General features: G+C 32.9%; 1 protein-coding gene across 12 annotated transcripts in view; it reads left to right on the plus strand.

Moving 5' to 3' along the window:
- LOC148302291 (RNA-binding protein Musashi homolog Rbp6-like) overlaps window positions 1-21,807 on the plus strand; it is a 462,089-nt gene extending 440,282 nt beyond the window's left edge. For 3 of the 12 annotated variants that reach the window (XM_088271828.1, XM_088271834.1, XM_088271838.1), the window contains 5 exons: window positions 1,533-1,616; window positions 12,854-12,919; window positions 16,148-16,419; window positions 21,286-21,361; window positions 21,487-21,623. In XM_088271828.1, the coding sequence (XP_088127954.1) occupies window positions 1,533-1,616; window positions 12,854-12,919; window positions 16,148-16,419; window positions 21,286-21,336 (473 nt within the window). In that variant the 3' untranslated portion in view covers window positions 21,337-21,361; window positions 21,487-21,623. Of the gene's footprint in view, window positions 1-1,532; window positions 1,617-12,853; window positions 12,920-16,147; window positions 16,420-21,285; window positions 21,362-21,486 lie in introns of all 12 variants that reach the window. The other 9 variants (XM_088271829.1, XM_088271835.1, XM_088271832.1 and 6 more) reach the window with 8 other exon arrangements.
- Window positions 21,808-22,443: the final 636 nt, after the last annotated feature.

A 22,443-nucleotide genomic window follows, 5' to 3' on the forward strand; every position in this document is an offset into this window, starting at 1 on the left:
AACTATCCGCGCTGTTTCATCTCCCGCGGCCGGTCGCACCTCACTCGCGAAATTCTCACCCGCTCCGTGTAGCCCTAGTTAGCGCTTTAATTACACAAATACCTCGTCACCGTGCAAACTGATGGCGGCCGCGTTCGCTATTAACTCACCATAATCTTGCGCAGTAATAATGGGACCGAGATTACGCTCCGCCTGCAGCGTCGTGTTTACACTAAATCAGGCCAAGCAACACGTGAATCTTCCCTCGCATAATTATCCCCTAATGCTTCTCTAACTGAATCGTACGTGCTTATATCGTAGTCTTACAGGAGAAAGTGACCAAGTGCATTCGTTTACAAAAACGTGATGGTTGACTATTTGATATCTTACTAGCTTAATATTGCCCTGAAAAAATCCCAAAGCGATTTTAAACTTGATAGTACAATATATTGACTTGTTAAAAGTGACAAACTTCATTGATGTTTATTTTCTTGCCAAACAAAAGTGACTTAAATGGCCCTGCTGAACTTTTTTGTATTTTGTTAGTTGGTCACTTTCTCCTGTACGACTATGATATAAGCATGCGGAATAAATAAACATACTTTTTTTGAAGTGAAAAGCTTTATACAAAAATTGTAAACTTTAATTAATCCTGATTTCCATTCGAAAATGTTTGTATTTATTTTTTTAACTACCAATTTTTGATCACATTCAAATGTGGGGCTGATATTTTAATCATAAAAGGAAGATTGTTTCATGGCAATATGACGAAATTCTTGTAAAAATATTTGGTGTGTTTTTTCAATTAAAATACTGTAGCTAATAATCGAAACTCAACTCATACAATTTTTGTGAAACAATACTAATATCAAAATACATATAAAAAAATATAAATACCTAAGCTTAAATCGATATTTTTTGTTGAAAAAATTTGAATTATGACAAAATATTTTCCATTTATCGGTGGGTGAACCAATACATCCTATAAACAATTGAATTCCACATGTGTATAATAATGTTGTTTAAAATAAAGGAAAAGTAAACATTGTAAGTATGTATTTGTTTTAAATTGTTTCAAATTAAATTAGTTAACATGTATGACACGAGTTTCGATATAACCGGCCAAAACATCACTTCGGTCAAATAAATTTGATGCAAATAAAAATATTTTAATCTTACAATTAAATTTGTTAAATTTATTTTGTTAAATATTAATTAAAAAACATTTTTTGATTTCTTAAATGTTTTTTTGCAAATACTTTGTGGCACATTTTATAAACTTTATAAAATAAAACAACTTTGTTTTTAACCACTTAATAATCAGTACATATTGAAAAAATGTACCAGTAAAAAGTGTTTGAAACATAGATATTTTATTTTATAATTATTATTTTTTTTTTTAATTCATTAATTAATGGATTTATTAATAATATCTCAATGTAATACAAATACTAAAAATGATTTTTAACTGTGTTGTTTTAGTTGTTTGATTTCAGGATGGTCGGATTTGATCTATAGAGTGGCACCCCCCTAACGCGTGCACTTGGTTTCAGGTTTCCCAGCGGCCGCATACGCCGCGTACGCCGCCGGCCGGGGCTATTCGGGCTACCCCAGTTTCGGCCTGCCCTACCCAACAGGTAACAGTCTGGCCAGCCTCCACCACCACCCGTTGACCACACTGCTGCCCTACCACCCCCTAGACCACCTGACGGGTGTGTACGCGGCAGCGGCCAACATGCATGCCATGCACCTGTGAACACCCGCGTCCCCGTACCACGAATCTCGCTTTAGTTTGCCACTCTCTCGTCTGTCCTCCGTCGCTCGAGGCCCGTCACTGCGCGCGCTCGGAGACCTTCTGCAAAGTACCGTCATAGGCAATGCTTTCATAATTTCACTGATTCAATCGGCAGTCATTTTGTGGTCAAATCTATCCATTTTTAATTTTGGTTTTACCCCATGTTTAGTTTAATTCCATGTCCCAAAATGAGAAATGGAAATTACTCATCGAGAATATTATATACATATATGACTTATGTATGTAATATGTTTTAAAATTATTTAAAAAAAATTAAAAATCTTAAAATCTATTGTGATATGTATTTCGATGCATTCCGTGTCATTTTCAAACACCATATTTGAAATAATGCCAAGTACCAAGTAAAATTGAAATTAAAAATGAATACTTTCATAACCTGGCCATCATACATACTATCTTTCTTGGAATCGCACAATCATATTACCACCTCATCTCTGACAAAATTGATCAATCAAATTGGTTAGATAATACAAATACCGATTTTTGCTTTCATATCGCCAATAATGCTATGATACTCATATTCATGATGCGATAAATTAATACAATTAATTTCACGATAAACGTATTTTAAAAGTTGAGAACGCCACACAGATCTGTTGGCTCGTGGTAAAGCCACACTTTTCTGTTAGTTTAAAATGTAAATGTAAGAACTGTGATGTAATACATTCGTCTTTGGTATTCTAAAGTCATTCCTTATGGTACTGTACTTTGATTTCCGCCGAATTATTCGTACCCTTATCACGTTCCGGTACACGGTAGGATCATTAAACGCTTCAATATTTTTTCCATTAATCCGAGAACCTTCAATTCTATCAATTTATTTTGTTCACTCGATATTTGAGACATTCATACAGATTTAATGTGCAGAATCTTTATTGATATGGTTAAATAATCCCATGAACATTTATCGTTGAAAAATCGTTTTATTTTTAAATATCGATAAACCCAAAAGTTTTAATTGTTTATCATACGAGTTCAAAATAAAATCAAATGACCTCGGTTTTGAATTTATACGTTGACCCACCGTCCTACAATAATAATGCCATAACTAAAGTAAAAGTTAAAACATACGAGCAATAATAATCATTTATTATACTCGCCATCCAAGTTTCAATTTTCAGAAACAAACGAATGTAATAAGTGTAGTATTATTTTTTCAAATCCTGATTTGAGGCGAGCCATAAAGCTTATTTTCTTATCTGGTAATATACAGATCGCGTGCATGAATTTACATACATAAAACTAAAACGTCCTTTTCACGTATAATATACCTTTCTTAAATAAATTGTAGAACGGCTCACAAACGCGGTCACTTTATTGATATCAGATTGATTGATTGGATTTTCATAACAGTTTTTTTTAAGAGGTCTTACGTTAACGTAACTCTTTTTAGTGATCTTACCATAATATGATTATTTTTAGTGGTCTTACCTTAGTACAATTATTATGGAGATTTGATGAGTTCTAACCAACTTTGTTGTACGGAAATAAGAGTACTTAAGATGAACGAAAATGCGTTTTTGATACACTTAAATATTGATTTGTGTACATAAAACACAATATATAATTCATACGAATTCGTGATGATTGTTATAACGTGCCATAACAATCAATAAAATCAATAAGTATCCTTTAAATTATTGATTAAATAATAAACAAAAACAAAACTGTTCATGAGTAAGTTTGCTTTTTATACACTTAAAATGAAATTGTTGATTTTTTAAATGTTACGTTACTTTTTTGTCAATCACAAGTTCTGAAAAAAATCTAAATCGGTTATAAAAAAACAGTTGATGGCACTTTGCAGTACATTGACTGCAGTTCACGGACGAATCTAATATTGGAAAGGCATGCATAGATTCGATATCCTTCGAATAGGCTAGTTAATTATCGCTGGAAGGCTGTGTCGATCGCCACCATGTTTCAGTCTGACTTGAACCATATTAATGCCCGCTCATTAAGTGCCATTACCGTGTTCCATCATAATTTAGGGTCCAGCTAACGGCCGCCGGCTGGAACTTTCCGACCAAAGCGGACCGGAATTAATAACCAAGAAAAATCAATTAGTGTTAAGTGACACTTTTTACGTCCGTTATAAATTTCCACGGCGTATTCCACAGTGAAGCGTTTTTGACGAAAACTAAGATATCCTTTAATGATTTGTCTGCGAATTCTTCTGTTTTATTATTCCGGAATTATTTCAAATACTTTCGTCAGTTTTATGTATGGTTCAAGTATATAAATCCAATTTTAAATATATACTCAGTTTTAGTAAAATAGTAAAAAAAAATATGTATAATCTATTACGCCGTAGGAGTAAGATTGTTATAGGGTATTGAATATTAACCGCCATTTTAGAATTTTCTTATAAAATCAAGTAGTTTTTCTAGGTGTTTCTAGACGTACATACTTTCATCATATTATTAGACTAAATTTTCAGAATATTAGCCATTTAATCGACTAAATGTTAGATAGATATTCTAAGACCTTCGCGTAATTTTAAAAAGAGTGTGACGAGTTTAGATTGTAGGATTATTTAATGGAGTAGTAAATAATGTTGGTTAGAAATACCGAATAGTTCGTGATGAGTAGGTACTACCAGTCACCAGTCACGTGTCGTGATCGTTAAGCTTCCCGCGTGAAACGATTTACTTTTCACGTATGGCATTACCTTTCATTAGCCATGTAGATGTCGAGTTATAATGTCATTAAAATTTAAGTACTTTTGTCAAATCATGGTACATCGTCACATAGTTAAAGGATCCGAATACTGTATTATCATATCCGTTATTCAAATATTTTTTATCTGCACGAAAGCTTTTTTAATTTTACAGCTTTCTTTTAAAGGCGCTTTTATCACAATATAAAGTTTTTAATAACTTAGCGTCGATTTGAAAAATGCTCTATCGTAAGACAAAGTTTCAAAGTAACACGGTTTGCGTGCTTTTATTTGAGAAAGTGGAAACCCGCATGACACGAACTACAGCTCGTATACAGCAAAATATTGTCAACCGACGCGTTCACAAAATGACATTCTCGGCGTTCGATTTTTGAAACGGCGAAGGCGATTTCCGGCGCTCCCGCTCCACCCTTCCGGCGCAAGAGCCTTCCCTTCCCGTCCCTGTCCCATCACCTTCTCACCCCGTGATCCTTCTACCTTCCGAAGTAATTGGGTGGCGCATGATTTATCCAGACGCCGGTGGTTCAAATGGCGTACCTTCATATATGTACTCACATACATATGTACATATAGCTATCTCACTGACAGGTACTTTTGTTTAACCACAGACATGCATTTGCAGACTGCTACCGCTTCAATTATTCTTCATTTAGTTAGCGTGTAGAAATAATACAAATTTAGGAGGTTAAAACGATTGTCAGAGATTACTTGAGTAAAATGTAAAATAAATGTGAATTAATTTTAAATTGCATGTGGGCAAACAATACACTTGAAGCATTGCACGATTCTGAAACGGAATTTATAAAATTCAAAAAATTCTAGTAACATTAAACAATTTTGTTTATTATTTAATTTTATGTCCCCTATATATGAGGATAAGGTTTGATAGAAAGTCCACATACATTATGTTGGTGTACCTCAACCCCTAAATGGGAGTCAGGATTCTATATTACCTCTAATCAATTTGGTTTTCTCATTTGTCGCACAAGCGGAATTCTCGGCCGGCTTAATACATTGAATACTGCGGAAAACCTTTATTTTTTACAAATTAATCAACCTTGAAATAAAATTGCTTCAGGAATTTGATTCTCATTTTCGATCATTCTGTTTTCATTTTAATTTAATATTAATTATTTATATTTAAATATATATTTTTAAACTCTTCAACCCTACCGGAAATTGCCTTCCCAGCATTAAGATTAAAATATTCACATGGAAAGCTTTTGAAAAGTTTATTTGCTACTATCGATACTTGAGGAAGTTGTATCTTAATTTCGTAAACCCGTAATAAAGTTTGAAACCCGTTCGCAATACATCAAGTGGGGAGGCGAGCGAGGGAGAGGAACGCAAGTTGCGAGGAGCCCGGCTGAAGTTGTGTCAACACTCCCTCCCGCCTACAAATCTCGCATAAACCTTCACCCTGGCCACGCGGCTGTAATACAATCGCCACCCTATAATAATTAATAACGGGTCATTTGTTAATGTCACGTCCCCGGGATATGCCTTCCGAACCTCTCCACACTTCCCAAACTCACGGAGTAAACAAATTCTCTCTTCAAGTTTCTAAAGCCGCGAGAGATTCCGACTATTTCGAATCCTCCAAATGCCAATAGCTTTTGTTGTCGTTCCTGTTAACAATGAGTAATGCAATGTAACGAACAATAAATCACTCAAAACCTTAACAACACCTTTTGTTGTTGAGGTTTGAAGCCATGACTTTGTAGGCTGAACTTAATAATATAATAGTCCGAGTCAATGTTTGCTAACGTCACAACTTGTAAAACTATATAAAGTGGTCTTTAACTTTATTCGGATTGAACTCAGATTATACACATTTTTTGTCTCGCTTTTGTAATTTCAGGTTGTGTTTTTTCTCATAAAACCGCAATTCTCGCACAGAGAGTCCGGGGAGTATATGCGGTGGAGCTGACCGCTCGTAAATCAATGCAACTCATTTGTACACTATTAAAAGCGAACGGTCGTTCCGTGAAAATCCCTCCAATAACGATGTTACCTCGCCTCGCTCCTCGCTACATTGTGTCCCTAAGCGACTTATATGTTTTCTCAGCCCTCCGACAAATGACATAGTGTTATTGCCACAGCAGTTACGATATTGTGCCATGTTTTGACATAAAGACTCGTAAGAACGTAACGTCATCTATGTAAGTGAAGTACATATTTATAGAACACAAAATATAATTGTTCTTATAACATTTCTTAAGATGGATAGGGATATTATTATTGTCCTCCGATATTTCAATATTTTTCGTTTCCTTGACGGCTAACAACTTACGCAAATATAGAATTATGATTAGTTTTCCAGAGTATCCTGCATATAGGTTTTTATTGTTTAGAAGAAATATTCCCGTTGTTCAACTGTCAACCCAGATATTTGTGCAGAATAAAGTTTTACTGTTAAAATATTTAATATCTATATTTACAATTCAATACGAGCTTTGGTATAATAAGTTAACGGTATGCTTTTTATTTGCTATTTTATGAATAAGAAGAAATTTATGACATATTACAAATATGGAATGAACGCGCTGATGTTTGATAATGTATTTCATCCCTTTTAAATGTTTAACAGGCCTTATCAAAATACATTTGGGTATTTTTAATGGATACTAATAGGTTATCAAATATTATCGTTCAAATATTTCAAAATATTTATTAAATAAATACGATTCACAATAACAATATTTGCTTGTACTGAAGCAATTACTTGATAAAACGAAGGAATATGGAAAATATTTTTTTATTTGATGCTATATTCATATTCTACAAAATACGATACTTGAAATTTGTTTAAGTAATAGGTTATTATTGATAAAATACGCTTGGTTTGCGAATAACTTTATTTAAGTTATGTATTTGAGAATCCTTCTTCTATACTTTGGAAGCGCTCAAATGTTAAGAATAATATTGAAGTAAAAGCACGACACTTTCAAATCTCGGTATACATTTTATTATTATTATTATTACGAAGTTATTATGCAACCGTCCCGCCTCCATCCATGTATTATAAATTAATTGAGCATAATCTCTAAGCTTCTGAATTAAATATTTAGCTAATCGTAATGCATTTCCTCTGGTAAAAAATAAAAGAAAACCACTGGATAATCAATGTTTCATCTACGCATAAGATGTGTTACTTTACGCGAATATTGTTTCGTTTAAAAATTAATGGTCCATGATGGAAACATTTTACTTATTATTAAATCATTGAAGAATTTTATTTTTATCACACGTTTTTTGTATACATTATATGGTAAAATCATTTAAGTTTGTTTTCGCGAGATTCGAGGTATAGGGGCGAATGTTAAAGGGGTGCCTAACCTTTGGGTATTGGCCGCGGGGTCCCGACCTCGGTCGACTTGCGTGACGTTTGCTAATCGCTTATTAGTCTCCGTTTCTGATTTATCACAAAAGTTACTGTTCATGCAGTCATCATATTACTAGGTGTTCTTTACAATACATTTCATCTCGTATGCGGAATATTCGGGTGTTGATAATCGTAATCTAAGATAATACAAATATATAAAAATAATTTTAAAAAACTGTATCGATAATGTGATTAATATTGTTAGTTGTAAGTGATAAGAAAACATCGATCATTGCAACATATCTGTCTTATGCATATATTTATAAATATACTATGGCGAAGTTAAATAAAGCTTTTAATGAATCAAACGTTCTTAAATTAAAACGACTATAGCGGTGTAGATGTATGGGGAAGAAAGAATGAACGAAAGGAAGTTAGAAGAAGAAAAATAACCCTTTATGATCGTTTTTCGTTATTTCGTACCACGACTGTACACACACTTTCAAATCTTGACCTTTCCTTATTGCGGTAAAAAGAAAATTGTTATTGAAAGAATTGGAACGATTTCTGACCCATCCATGCCCAACAGGCTCGTGGTGCTGTGCCAGCCGACCAGGGCCCCTGTGCCTGTCACATGGTAAGCCTTCATGTACCCCAAAAGTCAAATTAAATGATTTCTAAAATATCGCTATAGAAGTATAATAATATAACATTATTATTATGTAGATGCGTATAAACAAAATTTACATAGCAACCATTTTTTCATAGTTCGTACACATGTTATAATACTTAGACTACAATACATTATCATTTTTACTTATATTTGAGAAAAATTACGATGCCAAAAAGAAACACGAATAATATTCACAATTATAATATTTTTCAATGAAATTAAAACCCGCGTTTTTCGAAAGTCGTTATCAGATATTACAAATTTAGTAAATTTTCTACATTTTGTCGTGTCCTATCTCGACTGAGGAGTATTTGCAACCACAAAACAGAAATATATCTACGCGGAAACGGGCGGATGGCAAAAAAGCATTAAGCCGGCGCGGATGATTCGCGTCATTTGCAGCTTCCGATCATAGATGACTGATTAACGGGTCGTTAGTGACGACCGCAACTAATGACCGAACCGGTAGTCGCGACTGCTAACCGCTCTCTCGAATATCATCAAACACGCAAATTACACGCTTAGCTGCTAAACCGACCTTTCCACACGTTCACTATTTTCGTTCAACATTATACAAATAAGTCTCTAAAATAGAGCACTAAAACCGACAAAATTTTGGATTTCCAGAAGCCTTCGCGATAAATGTCAGTATTTTCGCTTAAACCCACATAAATTGGAGAATCTGTACATATTCACCAACACCTGCATAGAATTAGTGCTTGTGTAATGTTTAGCGAAAGGTGTTGAATATCCTTAAAAAATGTAGAAAATTATGATTTGGCCAAGTATAGGAATAGATCTCTAGCAAACATTTGTACTTCCACTTTCCATAGTTCTGCATCATCGAGCATTTTAGTTACTACGTGTGATGAGTTAACACGTCAATGGGGGTGGTGCTTGGATGGGTCAGATTTTATATTTGATGTTTTTTGCTTTAGAATCTTTTGTATAATTTATTGTATTTACTTCGTTAGCTTAGCAATTTCTTTTTGCCGTTCCTTCCCTTCTCCCGGTAGGAATATTAGGTACCTGTAGATCATTCAGCCTCTGGACTAACGGAGTAAGGTATTACCAAACGTGAATAATAAATATATTAAGGATTCATTTACGAATCATATTATATTCAATTCAAAGTTCAGAATTATATAAATATAGAATCAATGGTGTATCCAACAAGAAGATAAACGATATACTGCATAACATCGCATCGACCATCGCTTGAAAGACTGTCACTCGCGATAAAACATTGAAGTTAATGTGATGACGAAGGTAAATATTGTAAGCAGTGCCTGATTCGCATCCAGCAAAGGCACCCACAGGCGAATGATTCTGTTCAACGTACAGCAAAGTGTACAATAAGTGAAAACCAAATAATACTCTTCAATACAATAAGTGCGCAATAGGAAGACCAAGAAGAGAATCACTGCTTCTGGAAGTCAATTGGAGGGCGAGTAATTAACTACTATAATACTGTTTGTCTTACACAAGTATCGAGTTTTCTACGTGTATTTTGTTGGTAGGTTATAAAACATAGTGTTTTTGTGAAACGCCACTCAAATATAATTATTGTGTATTTTAAATCATGTGATTAGTAAAGTTTTAAAACCTAGATATTGTAAAATGGCGTTTTTAGACTTCAATTGACATAAAATAGACAGTCATAAAAGAAAACTAGAAATAGCTTTAACATATTTTATATGATCTATTATTTTAGTGGTTTAATTTGAATTTTCACATTAGAAAAATTAAATTTACTAGAATAGAAAAGTTATACATATTTGTCCATAAAATTCAATTTTCGATATTAACTTTGATTTGAAGGCATGGGAAAATGGCGTTTAATTTTACCAATTTGAATAAAACAGAGTTTGCTTATAATACACAATACAAAAGCCTTTAAATTTAGTCAATAGTTCGTATTTTAAGTAAATAACAATATTTGTAAAAATATATACATGTAAATATATGCATACATAAAAACCTTTTCAATATCCATACCTTTAACAAACTTTAAAAGGTTTTTTTTCTTTTTGTACGAAATGTATATCATTCTCTTTTATAATATTTACCCAATTTTTAATACTTTTTCGATAGTCGTCTTTACGTCAAAAATATGAAAACAATACGAAAAACAGTAGATTTTTTACTTACGATAATACTTACGATTTTTATGTTTCAATTGTGTCATCATTATACTTTGTAGATTATTTCAAATATATAATGTATGTATGTAGCGATGTCATATGACATACTAATAGATATTACTTTACGATTATAATAATCGCCGATCTTTATGTTCTGCTATTGGAAATAATGTATTGTATCTTTATCCTGATATTTGTTTTTCCATAACTAGATACACATTTAGCCATATAAGGCAGTGATATAATGGAATTGTAGTATTGATTTTTTTACAAATGACTATATCTATCATAGACATGTAATTATTTAAAAGAAGTTTATTACATAGAATAGCTTTTCAGACAAAATAACGAAATTTTAGTTTCACATATTCATATTAGAAAAACTATTTAACTAAAAAGAGTAGAAATTAACGTTTTACGTATTTCAAGTAACTATCAAATGTGATAAAAATTATAATATAATAGATAGAAAACAAAAAATAATAGTTTACTAACTTATTAATAGAATAACTATTTAGAAAAGTCAAAGTAAGACATCTTTTGTGTTGTGTTCTAATTATCATAGAATTTTTCAACTAACCACCAACATATTTACTTATCAATGTGTCCCATATGAGTTTCCCTGACCATGCTTGTGGCTGTGTGTGCCATCGGTTTTCTTACTCTATATAATAATCATATTTCTTTCGTATATCGTATTAGTGATTCAGTATTAATAATACTACACGTACGTAACCTTCAATACAAATACATAATTTATTGTGCAAATAATTTGTTTTATACTGTTTCGGAAATCCATCAGCGGAATATTCTCAGTTTTCACGAAAGTTTATCTCCGCTTAGAATCCCCCCTCCACGTGTCTGGAAGTATACGGTTTGTGTTTTTGTTTGTGCACCGAAGAGAACAGGATAAAGACTCGCGCTTTAATTTGCAATGGAGATTATCACCGCCACTGAGTTATTGATGGCCGGTATCAAAAACACATTTAATTCTCCCACGCCTTAGGAACTGTGTAGCGCTAAATGGATTCCAGCCACGTGTTTTTCTACTAAACGGCACGTCAATATATCACGGGTCAGAACCTTCCTCCTGTCTGACTTGTCTTACCAAAGAAGGATATTTCATATCGTATACCTTTTATTTTGAGCATGCTGTTTGAAATTCAGCTTTGGATATTTTTTTGTATTAAAGAAACCAAAAACGTATTTTCCTTTGATGGATAATAGTAAGGTCGTTGTGAGAATGCTGAAGAATAAAAACGCATTTATTTCAGCTTAACAAAGGCGCCTTGCGGTAATAGTTACATTTCTTTCTTAATTATAGCACTTGAAAGTCAAATATTATAATTGTAGTGTTCCTTATCAAATTTAAAAACAAGCATGCGTTAAATCAGATGCTTAATAAATATTTAAGCATTAGCAGCTTCTTTTACTTGCTTCCCGGTTCTGATGGATAATAACATATATCCGTGTTTTAGCAGTTTTAGGGTTAAATGAAAAATAATGTATCGATTCATTCCGTAGCTGTTTGAAGTATAACTCTTTTTAATAATAATGAAATGGGATTCCGGGTTTATGTATCACGCAGACCACACCCCGACACGGGATGATGATCCACTCGTCGGGCCATCAATCATCCCCCTCGCAGCCAATATCCCTCAAACCCGCTCCTTCCAGCCTCCCCGTTTCCTCCGGCCCACCTCGCAACAAGCCGCGGAACCTTGACCGCCCACGCCCGATACCATCCCTCATGTACAACAATCCGATTATATTTCGGTTAAAATCCATCGCGCATAATGTCCGATCATTAAATTCCAGATACGTTTCGGAAATCTGTCTTTCATTTTATCGTTAATAATTTCAACAGCATCCAACTGAGGTACATTTTTATCGTCAGGCACACACAAGCATGGTAATTTTATCTGTAAATAAATTGATAAAACACAATTTTTTGGTTGTGCATCACCATAAACTTATACAATAAATCCTTGTTTGAAATAATTTTAACACCTCCTGCACGATAACTTATTTGCATCGATCGTTACCTATTCGGGGACTTTGCGGGGAGTGTTTACGCCTTGTACTGCAGGATTCTCGATGACAACGTTTGACGGTACTAGTAATACTTCCGGAGCTCTCGGCTCAATGGGACGCATTGTTAGGACAGGTATGTTGGTCGTTACTCGCCGTGGCTCAGTAGAGCCAGGCAAAGGAATGACCTGTTGGTATGTTGCAGTGGACCTCACCAACGGACAACTGACGCCTAACAACAACACTCCGCTGCTGGCGCAAGCACTCTCAGGTAACGTTAGATACCCCTGCTAGAACACGTCCTTCCGCCCCTCGCATGACTCCTAGACTCGTGAATTGCACCTTAAACTAGAGATAAGTTTTGCATTATGTACATACTGTTATATACAAATAAGTAGCCGATAATGTAAAGCAAATTGAAAGCTTTAGCTATAGAGACATTATTTCACTTGTACATTTTCTACAGCTTCAATATTATTGTGAAGGTACTATGACATGAGCAACGATTTTTTTTCAAATCCGTCGCGATTTTTTTTTATTTACGCCTTGCTTCAAAATTTCAGCTAACAACGGATGCATTCAGAGTTTTCAACAATATTTTTTCGAAATTTAAATAGAACGCTGCTTTAATAATAACCTTTGTCTACGTTCAGTGTAAAACTGACTTTTTTCCTATTTGTATGCATAATTATCCGCTCTTCGTACTGCACATCCAATTCACACAAAAATGCCACTCACAATTTTTAGTTCCTGTTCACTTTATATGTAAATGCAGTAAGCCGCATTTATTTATTTACCCGCGTCACAATCTATTTAAAACTTTTGATTTCAAATTTGAATATAATTTCTGAAAAAAACCTGCGGTTGCATACACTCCACTGAATATATTTATTTAAACTTTAAAATATTCATTATACATATTTTAACTTGGTGTATTGCCTTGTACGCAAATTCAAATACCCAAATAGTTATTTTAAAATGTAAAAAAAAATAGAGCTACAATACATCATAACTTATTGGAGTATATTTTTTTTTTAATTCTACTAAAATCCTTTTTTAAATGATGGATACATTTTTAAAACTACAACAACAGAGAGAAAGCGTATTTTCTTTATGTTGGAGAGTGCGGATCATGAGATATTAATATCGTGAACCCAATAATAAATCTAAATTTTTAGTATATTTTCGCTCAGTTTGAAATCTGAAATAAAAATCGATGGGTCTGATATTTGAAGTTAACTCGCTGGCACCGTGCAAACTTAAACATTCCATCTTCCAATACTTAACTTTCTCCCAGAAGTTTTTTTTATAAAGTTCTAAATCTAAGCATGAACTATTGCAAAACGCATTTTTTACATCGTCACTTTTATATGAATATTGGAAAAGATCTTTTTTATTATCGTCCTGAGATTAATCAGAATAATTTTATAACAAAAATAGTGGTTTATTTATTATAAATATTTGTTCACCGTATTTATAAACAAATATATGTATTGTATGTACATGTTTTAAAATGTGTATGTTTTTTATTATATGAGTGAGTGATTTTTTTTAAATTCTCCATTACGTATGTAGATACCTTAAAGAAATACTTTTTTGAAAAATTCGAGATTTATAAGAATCGGACTTTTAACTCCACAATTAAACTGATATCGCTGTGAATTTGTAATCAGTTTTTACTTAATTTCATTTAAAATGCGCTGTAATAAAAAAATGTAAACACAAAAAAATACATTTGTTTTGATCATTATAATATTTTTTACTTAATGACTTATATCGGCTTAATTTGAAACAAAACACAATTGCCACGAAAAAATTAAAAATCGATTCGCTATTAATAATTTTAGCTTCAATCGAGTTTTGCAATATACATTTTTTATGTAAGTACCTATTACGAAAGTTCTAAATACAATGACGCATTTTTAATGGAATGATATTTTATATGTTTATTTCCCGTTTTTAAACGTTATTCATTTATAGAGGTACAATAACATAAATACAGATTTTTTCCTATACAGCAAGATATCACGGTGATTGAGTTAAACTTCTCTGGTTTAGGATCAAAATGATCTATACCTATCCGTTGTATATTTATTATATAAATACTTAATATGTGTTTCTTACATATTACGTACATATGTTATAACTTGACAAGTCGATTACCTCTATATTGCAACACTTGAACACCTCGTCTTCCCCATGATATTTATTTATACATGAAATGATGGGGATAAATATAATAATAAATTAAATAGACTTTTCGGACTTACATAAAATCGGTTAATTTATTGAATTCCATTAATAAATTCTTAGTCTCCTAAATCATTTAAGTTTTTGCTACAAATCCACGAGTCTATCCAGGAAAGATTAATTTATTGTTTTCCAAATAAACTCAGCTATTTGCTCAGGATGCGTTTCGTGTTTCCGACCCACGTTCCAGTTTAATTTCGGTTTAAAATTCGTTTTATTTAGAAGAAATAAATTATATGTGTGTAAATATATATATATATATATATTTATATATATATATATATATATATATATATATATATATATATATATATATATATATATATATATATATATATATATATATATATATATATATATATATATATATATATATATATATATATATATATATATATATATATATATATATATATATATATATATATATATATATATATATATATATATATATAAATTTTTTGGCATTCAGTTTGTGGTAAGATTTGATTAAATTGTAAATAAAAAAACTTGTTTTGTTACAACTTAAGTATTATGTTTATTTTTAACGACTAATTTTGAAAGCTACAGATGCTTCCGCTTACGGGTTTGAATATAAACTGTTTATGTAGAAGGAAGTATCCGTCGCTTCCAAAACAAGTTGTTAAAAATTAATATAATACTCAAAACAAGTGTTTTCATTTACAATTTTATATATTTAGGTGTGTGTGTCTATATGTGTATATAAATGTTGTTAAATGTGCCCTCAGTACGGGATAACGCAGTGAGAGCACATTACCGTAATCCGTGATTCGCAATTGTTTTTTTTTTTATTTAATATAGTTCAATTTATTAATACAATTTCTTTACATTTTTACTTACGGAAAACTTAAAATTTTAGTTTCGCTGTGCCTCGCCAAAAAAAAGAGACTGAGATCTTATGCTTGGAGAGGGACTTTCACTCGAAATATGTATGATGAAAGTAAATATGTATGATGAAAGTAATGTGTCGGGTTGTGGTCGCGGACTCTTGAGTCAGAGTTTCTCGGTTCGAACCCACTCTATCACAATTTGATAACTATTTCTTATAATGAGCCGCTTAAGCTCACAGAAATAGTATAAAATTGAAGTATTTTTGTAAATAATAAAAACACAAATATTTCTCTTTGTAAGTATAGATTCGATCGAGGCGTTATTAAGGGGTCGTGTCGTACCTGCGCCAGGAGACGTGTAGGTAGCTTGCTTTACTGTGCCTTTTTTGTGTCCATAGAGCTTACTCAAAGTGGTACGTACGTTGCAGTGATGAACAACTACCAGGCGGCGGCCGCGGCGTCCGGGTTCGGGCCGCCCGCCTCGCCGCACGCCGTGGGGCGCGGGTTCGGCGCGGGCGCCGCCGCCGGCTCGCCAGGGCCCGCGCTCGACATGTACAGCCCGGCCGAGGGCTACGTGCAGGCGGCCAGCCCGCAGCCCTCGGGCTTCCCGGCCATCGCGGTCAGCCGCGCGCCCCTCAACTACAGCCCCGTCAGCGTGCACTGCCGCCCTGTAAGTATAGCCTTCCTTTCCCTACTATTTATCGTATCTCATATCGGTAGTGTAAAGGCAAAGGGGTATATCTGTCTCAGACCAAATTTTACAGGAGAGCCAATAAAAACTTGCGAAATTAAATAACTTTATTTATTTTTTGTATTTTTATTTGTACATATCTTAAGAAAACTAAATTAGTATTGCAACTACAGCTTTATTCTTTTGCCAGATTATGGAATACACTATTTTAGACATTTTGTGGAACAAACTTAGGAAATGAAAAATTTGACAGACATACCCCTTAGCCTTTACACTACCGATATACGTATACATGTACTCAATTATATATTACCCTAGAATACTAAATTATCGTAAAAATTACGACGGAAAAATAACGATTGATGAAAAAAATAATGTTTTTTTTGGCAGTCACTTAATGTTGATTGCTGGTATAGTAATGATTAAATTAAATACCTCGACACTGGTTAAAACACTTAAGAAGGGTGTATAGCCATTATAAAGAAGAAGAATAATGATTAAATTGTGAATAAAAACACTTGTTTTTAATCATTTGAGTATTACATTTATTTTTAACCACTAGTTTCGAAAGCTACAGTCGCTTTCATCGACAGGTGAATATTAAAACACAGGTATTACTATTAACCTGTCGATGAATGCAATTGTAGCTTTCGTAACTAGTCGTTAATACTAAATATAATACTTAGTGGCAAAAAAAATGTGTTTTCATTTTCAATTTTAAAACAATGTTCGCGTCGTTTCTGCACCTGCCTGGGTGAGGACCTATCTGAAATTGGATCCGCGATAAATCATAAGGAATCGCCACGAGAAGTGGTATCATACATGATACAATTAGTGAAGGATATTGGTACTATAAACCAAGATATGACGCAAAATGCCGAACCCTCTTCTAGCGAAACGGAAGGTCTAATGATGACAGTCAACAGTCAGGCTTCTCCTGAGGAGTTAAACGTGGTTTCCTCCCAGCAATGAGCAAATGCAGAGAAGTTCCTAATTAGTTCATACTAGATTATCCGTATTGTTCAATTTAAAATAAAACATTTTTTTTGTTAGAAGAAACAAAAACCCACTTAATGATCTATAAACTTTGTATATAATAAGCAAGGTTAATAATAATTACAACTCCCATTAAAATTTTTTGAAAACAAAAATAACCCCTGCCTTACAGTACCTTTCTAATGTACGTACCTACCTTTTTTTCGTCCCGTGATCTTTTAAACCCACATATTGTTACTTTCACTTCTTAAATAAGAAAGGTTTTTGATTACCTTATTTTTTCCTGTTTTATTCCAATGTTGTATTTTTTACGAATGTTTAGTAATCTAGGGTTATATATATATTTATATATATATATATATATATATATATATATATATATATATATATTTATATATATATATATATATATATATATATATATATATATATATATATATATATATATATATATATATATATATATATATGTATATATATATATGTATATATATGTATATATATATATATATATATATATATATATATATATATATATATATATATATATATATATATATATATATATATATTTATATTTATTTATATATATATGTCCGCCTTCGTAGTGTAATGGTCAGCACGCTCGGCTACCGTTCTGGAGGTCCCGGGTTCGATTCCCAAGGGGGGTAAAATAAATATAAGTGATTTTTTCACTGTAATATTTATTCAATATTACCATGGACTGGTACCTGAAGCGGAGGGCTGATCACCTTTCTTTCATGTGTAAACGATCAAGATAACACTGCGTTTATATGACACAGTGCCCTATGCACCATTGGGGTGCGGATAAGGGTTAAAAAAAAATATATATATATATATATATATATATATATATATATATATATATATATATATATATATATATATATATATATATATATATATATATATATATATATATTTATAAATATATATTTATATACATATATATATATGTATATATATATATATATATATATATATATATATATATATATATATATATATATATATATATATATATATATGCTTATATTTATATGTAAAGTACATACATACAACATACAAGCACCCTTATCAAATTCATACGCAAACTCATACACTAATGCTAAATGAAAGCCAAAATAGACTCCTGGAAGCCAATATCTCTAAAGTAGAAGAATTTTTTATGTCTCAGCAGCTCAACTTTCTTTGTTGAATTTTCTTATAGAAAAAGCAAAAGCAAAGAAGTTCCTCAATAGTTTGAGTCGGTTAATGGTCCCGTGGTTGCTGTCGTGGACTCGTGGTCAGAATTTATTGGTTCGTGAGACCGCTGTACCACAACTTGATTCCTATTTTCATAACGTACCACGTAACTCCACAAAAATACTGTAAAGCAAAGGTGTAACCATTCGTTTTGAATAAAAAGTAAACGCGCTTTATTCATAGGTCAAAACAAAAATGCATTTTTATTAAAGATAAAATTATGTTTCCAATTGTAACAAACAATGCACTTTTTTTCAACAAGATTTAACATCCTGAAGAACTTCTTGCTAAACAACTTCTTTTTTAAGCTTTTATACGTTACTAACTAATTATATAATTTGTATAAATAATAATTTACAAAGAGACATCATACACTATTTCACATACAAAATATGTTATTTTAAACCCTTTTTTTCATTACTCCATAAACAGCCATCCATTCATCCATTAACTTAAAAACTATATAAAAATACCTGTTTAAATTTTTATTTTAAATTTAAATAAATTATCTGTTTATTTCCACAATCTTAAAGATACTTATTTATAGACCCCACTGCCAAAGTTGCATAAACTAAACTTATGATGTTAACATTTTATATAAATAAAATATTTGTCAACAATTTGTTTTTTCATACTTTAAGATTTATGATGTAATAATTCATTTAAAATTACAATCAAAGGGATAGTCTGGCTTCTCTTTTAAAACTTTTTTTTCAATGATAATTATTTATTCAAGTTCTCATGGTACGTATGTATTTTAATAATGCCTATATACAGGGTGGGGCGCGGTCACTACCTTTTTTGAAACTCTCACCACAAAATGACAGTTGCTCCTAGAACGCGTTTCTAAAGTGCGTTCGAAAACATAAATTCTTACTTTTTTTTGTTAGTTAAGTGTCAATCATGGCATGGACAAACGAGGATCGAGCGTTTGCCGTGGAGGCCTACTTTTCCTTCGGCTGTTTGGTCATCGCAACTCAGCGCGTATTCAAAAAACAATTCAATATCATGCCTGCAGATCGTGTGCCTAATCGTAAATTGACTTTTACATCAGGTATCATACATTACTATGTGGATGGACACGTTCAGAGATACTGGTAATGTGAAGAAGAAACAAAATTGACCTTCCAGAACCATAAGGATGGCCGAAAACGCCGACAGTCAAAAACGTCGTCGTCAAATCAATTTCATCGAGTTTTTTATACCCAAACTCGAAGAAAGAGATGTATGGGGATATGTGGTTCCAACTGAATGACGCAACGGCTCACACGACATGAACTTTTATTATTTTTTGCTGGAATACGTTCCCGAATGGCGCATCTCTTAGGGGCGATCTTCAGTAGCAAGCGCGATCCCCAGATTTACCTCCCTGTGACTATTTTCTGCGCGGCTACCTTAAATAGCTGTAGGATAATATTCTTGCTGCTACTGCCAACATAGACACATCTGTGCTGTGCTTTTCCAGCATATCAATGCTGGAAAAACTTGACAGAAATGTCAAAATTCACCTATCTTAGCGCATTGACGAGAACAGAAGCAGCCTTCGACATGTCGTTTTTAAAACTCAATAAAATAAAACTTAAAATATGCTCCTGTATATAAAAAAAAATTAAATCCATACTGAGAATACTTGTGTAATGATTTTTAAAAATAAGGAAGTGACCACGCCCCACCCTGTACATTTTTTCATAAAAAATGTTTTCTTTTTATTGTTTTTGTGTAAAGTGCGTGTCTGTTAAAAATAATTTGTCCCTAATTTTTCCATTTAATTTTTTTTTTTACTTTTGTCATATTTATTACATAAAACCTCGGAATATTCAACTTTTTTATCAAAGTAAAGTATGAATGAACTTTTAGTTTTTGCTCATGTGTTATTTATTTGAAGTGTTCATGTATTTCTGTAATTAATATTTTTATTCTATTACCTTAGATCGGCCTCTGACGCGCGAGACTGATAACATTCTCTCCTCATTATTTGCAAGCAAGATACAATGAAGATTTATACGACTATTGAATATACAAAATGAATTCTGTAATTCGGGTGGTTTTAGCATTTAGTTTATAATATCTTGTAGAGCTACGTCATGAAAATGTTACATTTCCCTTATTTCGATATGCGTAACAAAGTTGGAAGAACTTGTTAATATGAAAGTAGTGGTAATATTTCTTTTTGGAAAACATGATAACCTTTTTGGGTCGTTCTGGAGAATAAAATATTCAGCATGTTTTGTATTATAGGGATCATCCCTAATTCAAAATATTGCTTTGAACTTTGAGTTAGTCGAAAAGCTATTATCTTTTTGGCATATTTATTCAATATATCAGAAAATATGTCTTATAGATTTTCCGTAGCTCGAAAAGTTTACACATCTTTTATCAAAAAGTTTTTATGGGATTCATTTCCAGTAATCCCGTTCCATTCGTTATTTACAACCGCTCTTCTCCATTCCTGAGTAATATTAAGGAACTTTTTTTTATTATATTATCATATTACTGTGAAATTTATCCTAATTTGTGTATTTTGTACTATGTGAACTTATTAATACAACTTTGTTTGAATATTTCTTTTTTGCTAAATTCAAGGTTTTTCAGGACCCGCTTATTCCGGCCGCTTTCACTAACGGGTACCATTGAAGGTGGATCAACTTATTTTGCAAACGTAAGTAACACGCATACAAGTATTAGTGTGTGGAGTGCAGAGTGCAGAGTGCAGAGCGGATTGAGTGAGAGCGAGAGCGAGAGTGCAGCGCGCAACGTCTTGTAACGGCCCTTGCTTGTCCGCAGCTGGAGCGGGCCCCCGGCGCGGCCGCCCCCCCGCCCGCCCCCCTCGGCCCCCTTCGGCCCCCGCCCGCCCTCCGCCGGACACCCTACTCTACTAAACTATCACCCGAAGCCGCCCCAGAATCGTACTGAAGTTTGCTCTTCAGTGACCGGCCGCTCCGCTACTACTGTCGGATGCGAAACGAGAGGAGTTTGCAAACATTTAGTACGATCCCCATGGAGACGAGCGACAAACATAAAATGTTACTTATTACTACAAATATCTATTTATTATGATACTGTAAATATTTTTTTTTAAATAGATTATCATCATTATCAAAAGAACGATTCAACTGTACCTACCTTCTCTTATGTCATCTGCTATCCTAATAATGTGGTGTCAAATAATCAATTTACTCGTAATGGAAATATGATTGTCACATGTTTTGAAGTATTCTCATAGCCATGGTAAATATATGAATAATATCAGTGTATAAAGTAGGGTTACTCTGTGTGGACCCGGACATTAACTAGGTTATCATCTTTCTATTTAATATTGCTGCGATGTCAATGCATAGGCTTTCGCGAATATTTTCTCTCTCGATATTGTCTGTATTCAAGTTTCTCTTCTGTCAGTGCCCCAAGGGGGATTTGTGTAAAAATGTTAGTTTTCACTATAACGTTAAACCAATTATTTTTCCCGTTTGTTATTTCGCTTTTATAAAATTAGATTTAAAGAGTTATTACAGTGTAAAATAATGGCATGTTAAAAGGCTTTGTCGAACACCGCTTGACAAATATTCTTTTTTGACAATCTCGCATGTACATACGTATCGCGGTATGAGTACGGAAATGGAAGAAAATTGTATTAAGTTGTCCCGACCAAGTATAAGGCCATCCAACTGGTTCCGCTGCGTTGGAGTACGCAAACAGTTGGTGCGCGGGCCGCGCTACACGCACACGCCACACGCGACGCGCCAC

Source organism: Brachycentrus maculatus, unplaced genomic scaffold (genome assembly GCF_059751285.1).
Source record: "Brachycentrus maculatus isolate JH-2025_06_01 unplaced genomic scaffold, ASM5975128v1 h1tg000465l, whole genome shotgun sequence".
Taxonomy (NCBI): Eukaryota; Metazoa; Arthropoda; class Insecta; order Trichoptera; family Brachycentridae; genus Brachycentrus; species Brachycentrus maculatus.